The sequence below is a fragment of the Malus domestica genome, chromosome 11 (assembly GCF_042453785.1).
Source record: "Malus domestica chromosome 11, GDT2T_hap1".
NCBI classification, from domain to species: Eukaryota; Viridiplantae; Streptophyta; class Magnoliopsida; order Rosales; family Rosaceae; genus Malus; species Malus domestica.
The window spans coordinates 7,549,820-7,555,670 of NC_091671.1; the positions used below are offsets into that span (position 1 = coordinate 7,549,820).

Genomic DNA, 5,851 nt, shown 5'->3' on the forward strand with positions numbered 1-5,851 from the left:
TCCATGGAGTTCACTACCAACCCATTGTCACTTATCAATGAGTTTGCAGCTTACCTTCAAAGTAAGGAACACGAAGGAGGTTCACAAGCTCGAGGCAATGAAAAGAGCAGTCATACAGCCATGTTGGGATAGTTTGCCGGCTTTCTTGCTGGAAATGAGAAAGTCCCAAAGGATGAAGCACCAGGTATACTCAAAGCTTTCACTACTGCCCTATTAACTAGTACTGAAAATGATTGTTGGGTAATTGATTCAGGAGCCACAGATCATATGACAAACAAAGTCACAAATTTGAATCATTTTAAACGTTTTTAAGTCCCTCACATGTGTCTATTGCAAATGGAAAAAATGTCTTAGTTTTGGGAAAAGGAGAAATAAACTTACTCTCACACAAAACACCTTCCACTGCCTTATATGTACCAACCTTTCCTTTCCAACTTCTGTCAATTGGAAAGATCACAAACACCCTAAATTGCCGTGCCATTTTCTCACCAGATAATGTGATGTTTCAGGATGTTCTCACCATGAAGATGATTGGTGAAGGGGTCTTTATAAATGGACTTTACTACCTGTGCAAGAATACCTGTTTTACTCAGGCCCTTCAAGCTCAATCAAAGTCCGTAGATGAAAACCAACTTTGGCATAAGAGATTAGCTCATCCCTCTGAAGTTATCTTGTCTAAATTATTTCCAAATTTTTGTAAAAATCATGTTACTTGTGATACTTGTCAACTTTCTAAGTTTACTAGACTACCTTTTGATAATTCAATGTCTAGGACAAGTAAACTCTTTGAAATGATGCACACCGATGTATGGGGACCAACAACTGAATCAATAGAAGGGTTCAAGTACTTTGTTCTATTTATCGATGACTTCTCTCGAATGAGTTTTGTGTACCTTATGAAATCAAATAGTGAAGTTCAAACTATTTTCAAAGATTTTCATATGCATGTTAAGACACAATTTCAATCAGACATTAAGGTGTTAAGATCTGATAATGGCACTGAATTTCTATCCAACAACATGCTTCAATACATAAGTTCTCAGGGCATAATACATCAAACCAGCTGTGTAGGGACTCCCCAACAAAATGGAGTAGCCGAGAGAAAAAATAGAGATATCTTGGAGAAGACTCGTGCCCTCATGTTTCATATGCATGTTCCAAAGAAATTTTGGTCATTTGCTATCCTCACTGCCACCTACCTCATCAACCGATTCCCAAGTCGTGTGTTAGGGTTTAAATTTTGGTCATTTGCTATCCTCACTGCCACCTACCTCATCAACCGACTCCCAAGTCGTGTGTTAGGGTTTACATCTCCCTATGAAGTACTCAAGGGTAGGAAAATTAATTTGATACACCTCAAGGTATTTGGATGTGTTTGCTTTGTTTACATTCAAGCCTTGAACCGTGACAAATTAGATGCCAGGGCAACCAAGTGTGTGTTTGTGGGGTATTCTTCCACCCAAAAGGGATACAAGTGCTACAATCCAACCACTAAGAAATGTGTTGTGTCAAGGGATGTGAAGTTTGAAGAAGATTGTCCTTATTTTACTCACAAGGGAAATACTGCAAGTCAGGGGGATGAACTGTTTGAAATCTTTCCACTTCCTCAGAACATTAATAATCCAGTATTGGAAGAGAGTTCAGTTACTGTGATACCAGATATTGAAGAAATACAAACTGACTCAATCACTGATAGTAGTATCCCGGCCAATGAGAGAGACGAGGAGTCTCATTCTGATAATTCACAATCTCCTACAGAGCCTCAAGGGCTTAGAAGAAATCCTCATCGAACTAGAAAACCTCCAACTAGGCTGCAGGACTATGTTACTTATGCCTCACGGTATCCTATCAGTGAAAACATCAGTCTTGGTAAGTTCTCAACATCTCATGCTACATTTCTCTGTGAAATTGATAAACACAATGAACCTAGAAGCTTTCAAGAGGCTTTTCTCCTCCCACAATGGAAACAAGCCATGGCAGATGAGCTTAGTGCTCTAGAAGAAAATAAAACTTGGAGCTTGGTTCAACTACCACCAGGAAAAAAGGCTGTTGGAAGTCGTTGGATTTACAAGATTAAATTCAAGGCTGATGGTTCTATCGAGAGACACAAGGCCAGGCTTGTTGCTCGAGGTTTCACCCAAACCTTTGGGGTAGATTACAAGGAAACATTTGCTCATGTGGCCAAGATGAATTCAGTGAGGGTTCTACTCTCAGTTGCAATCAATTATGGGTGGACTCTTTATCAAATGGATGTGAAGAATGCTTTCCTTCAATGAGAGTTACAAGAAGAAGTGTATATGCAGCCTCCTCCAGGTTTTGATGGTATTAAAGGCAACATGGTTTGTAAGCTACACAAGGCAATCTATGGATTGAAACAATCCCCAAGAGCTTGGTATGCCAAGCTCAGTTCAGTTCTAGAGAAGGCTGGATTCCTACGAAGTAATACTGATTCCTCATTGTTTGTAAGAACTGGCACCAGTGGGAAATTGGTGGTGCTCATCTATGTAGACGATCTCATCATCACAGGAGATAGTGTTGCTGAAATTGAGGCACTAAAAGTCTCGATATGCCAAACATTTGCTATCAAAGATCTGGGGAAACTAAAGTATTTTTTGGGCATAGAAATGGCAACCTCTTCAAAGGGGCTATTTCTACATCAACGGAAATATGTATTGGATCTTCTTCAGGAAGCAAAAATGCTTGATTGCAAACCTGCCATCACTCCCGTGGATTCTAAACTAAGGCTCAACACAGATGGAGAAGCCATGCATAATGTGAGTTACTATCAACGATTGGTGGGCAAACTTATATATCTCACCATCACACGTCTGGATATCACATATGCAGTGAGCCTGGTAAGCCAATTTATGCATTCTCCTACAGTTGATCATCTTAACATGGTTAAGAGAGTTCTGCGTTATCTCAAGGGTTCGATAGGGCAGGGAATCATCATGCGTAACAACAACTCCACTGCCATCAGTGGCTACACTGATGTAGATTGGGCAGGGAATTCTCTTGATAGGAAATCTACCACGGGTTATTGCACGTTTGTTGGTGGAAATCTTGTCACTTGGAAGAGCAAGAAACAACATGTGAACTTATATGGCTTAAAGGGCTTCTTTCAGACTTAGGGTTTACTAGCACTACTCTTATGTCTCTTATGTGCGATAATCAAGCAGCCATGCACATCGCTGCTAACCCTGTGTTCCATGAAAGAACGAAACACATTGAAGTGGACTGTCATTTTGTTAGATCTCAAGTGCAAACTCAAGTCATTCAGACCATCTTCACGCGAAGCAATGATCAACTGGCAGATCTCTTTACCAAGGCTCTGACATCTACTCCATTTCATCGTTTTTTGGGCAAGCTTGGCTCGATTAATCTACTCGATCCAGCTTGAGGGGGAGTGTTGTTGAGTGTCATTGTAATACCTTTTTGTTGAGTGTCATTGTAATACCTTTCCCTTGATTTAAGGGAGTAGACTTGCATAAGTTAAGTTTAGATAGGTTGGCAAATAGGTTGGCAGCTTTATTCCTTATTTTTTTATTTTCTTGTTGGCTGCTTGCAGCAGCTTTATTTTCCTCTTTCTTCCTACTACTTTCTCCCCATTTTCCTGATTTCTTGTCGGCTGCATATAGCAGCTTTCCCTCCCTCTTCTCATATATATCCGGTCTCCCTCTTGTACCAATACACATGAAATACATATGAAAACTTTAAACCAGAAATTCTACAGATATGTTCCATTTATCTTCACTTGTTAGGGATTTTTCCTTGGGACTTATCTAGTTCCCATGATTACCTCACTCTAGAGTACTTAATCCATTCAAGAAGACATCTGCCCTCATAATGCAATGGTCATCTTTCCAAGATAATGCTAACTCATACAAATGAGTTCGAACTCCTATATATGGTCGTTACCATATCAAAAGCCTCATTTTTATCAAAGGTATAAGTGCTTTATTAAAAATACTTGAACTACTTTTTGAAGAAAAAAAAAACATATATAGAACTTCAAATTCTTTTTGTAACATATAAGCATATTGTTAAAGCTGCATTTAGTAATTTTAAAACCACTTAGAGACAAATTCTAACTAGAGTGTACACTGCATCTTTCAAATATTACATGTTATATATGAATCTACATGCACCAAATATGTCGAATGAACAAAAACAATGACCAAAGTAAGTTAAGAAACAAGCAAGCATAAAGGACACACGATATGATGTGGCTCACTCCCAATATTGGACTATGTCCTCAGGGCGTTGTGATGATTCTACTAAGCTAGAGATTTTTCAATGTGACCGGAACGCAAGGTGGTACACCACATGTCACTATACAAATAGTGGGATATGTGTGTTAAAAAGTTAATAAATTAAAAAAATACAATTTTCCTCCACTTATATAAAAACAAGTAGTGTACCATCCGTGTTCCGATCATAATGAATTTTTTTTCCTACTAAGCAGACATGAAAGGCGATTACACTTACAAAGATGAAATAGCATCTTCGAACCTTCTCAGCAATCATTCTATTACGTACATAGATTGTCAACTGTAGAACGAAATGCTCGCACCTTCAATAGAACCATCGCCAAACCTACAAGACAGAAGAAAAACCCCTTGACTTTCAAGACTCGGTATTTCTTCCCCCTCCTAACGAGTGCAGTTACTAACTTAATTGCAATGGAGTCTTTGTAAAAGGATGATAATACCCAAGGTCTTAAATGCCGATAATATCGGCGATATTTCACCGATATTATCGGTTTTTCGCGTTACCGATATTTTAATGGTTATCCAATTAGTTTTCGTCATAATATTACGATATTATCGATAATATCAATAATATCACGATAATATCGATAATATCACGATATTACCGATAATATTGCGAAATTTTGGATATGTGCAAATCAGATAAGAACGCCGGAGCTTCTACCGATAATATTGCGAAATTTTGGATCTGTGCAAATCGAATAAGAACGCCGGAGCTTCTACAGCTTCGGCCGACTGTAAAAGAGCACCCTAGACTCCGATCTAGGTATCAAAATGAAATAGAAGATGAGAGGAATGCTTTTATAACTTCCGTTTGCCGTGAAACGGTCAAAAGTGTTCGGAAAGTTCGTCGACACCCACGACCTCGCCGGAGATGGGTGTGCCTATTCCCGAGCCGATTTCATCCCAAAAACCTTGCAAAAACACAAGATAGAACTTCAATTTCACATCTAAGCTTTGATCTAGAACAGAAAGAGGTAAACCCGAAGCTTACCTAACCGAAGAAATTCAAGAAACTTGCCGGAGGGTTCCTGCGTTCGCCGAGTTGCAGAGACGAGAAGGAGAGGGAGAAAGACGAGGTGGGTGTCTTCCTGAAGCAGGTGCGATGGTGTGCGTGTGTATATGTGGGTCTCGGGGCAGAGAGAAAGGAGAGAGATGAGAGTTTTGAGAGAGAGAGACGGCGCCGACGAGGCGAAAGACGCAGACGAGGAGAAAGACGAGGGAGGAGCAAAAGGCCATGTGGGAGAAAGATCGAGAGACTGAGGTCTCTGTGCGTGTGTGTGGGAGAAAGGAGAAGAGAGATCGAGAGATCTCTGTGTGTGTATGTGTGGGAGAATGGAGAAGGGAGAGAAGAGAAAAGGATCGAGAGAGAAAGACTGAGGTCTCTGTATGTCTGTGTGTGTGATGTTTGTGTGCGTGTGTGGTGGCGTGCCTGTGTGTGTGTGTGTGTGTGTGTGTGTGTGGTTCCTGTCAGGACTCACTCAGGAAGTTGCTGACAACTTTTACAATTACTTTTGACAATTTCAGACCATGGACAAAAATAATGGCGATTTCATTGAAAAGAATCTAAATAATTCAAA

The 5,851-nt window shown here is 39.9% G+C and overlaps 1 protein-coding gene across 1 annotated transcript; it reads left to right on the forward strand.

The window, feature by feature from the left end:
- The first annotated feature begins 2,297 nt into the window (after window positions 1-2,297).
- Window positions 2,298-3,131, forward strand: LOC114819712 (uncharacterized mitochondrial protein AtMg00810-like). Its single transcript, XM_029089306.1, has one exon. The coding sequence runs from the start codon at window positions 2,298-2,300 to the stop codon at window positions 3,129-3,131; it is 834 nt and encodes a 277-aa protein (XP_028945139.1).
- Window positions 3,132-5,851: the final 2,720 nt, after the last annotated feature.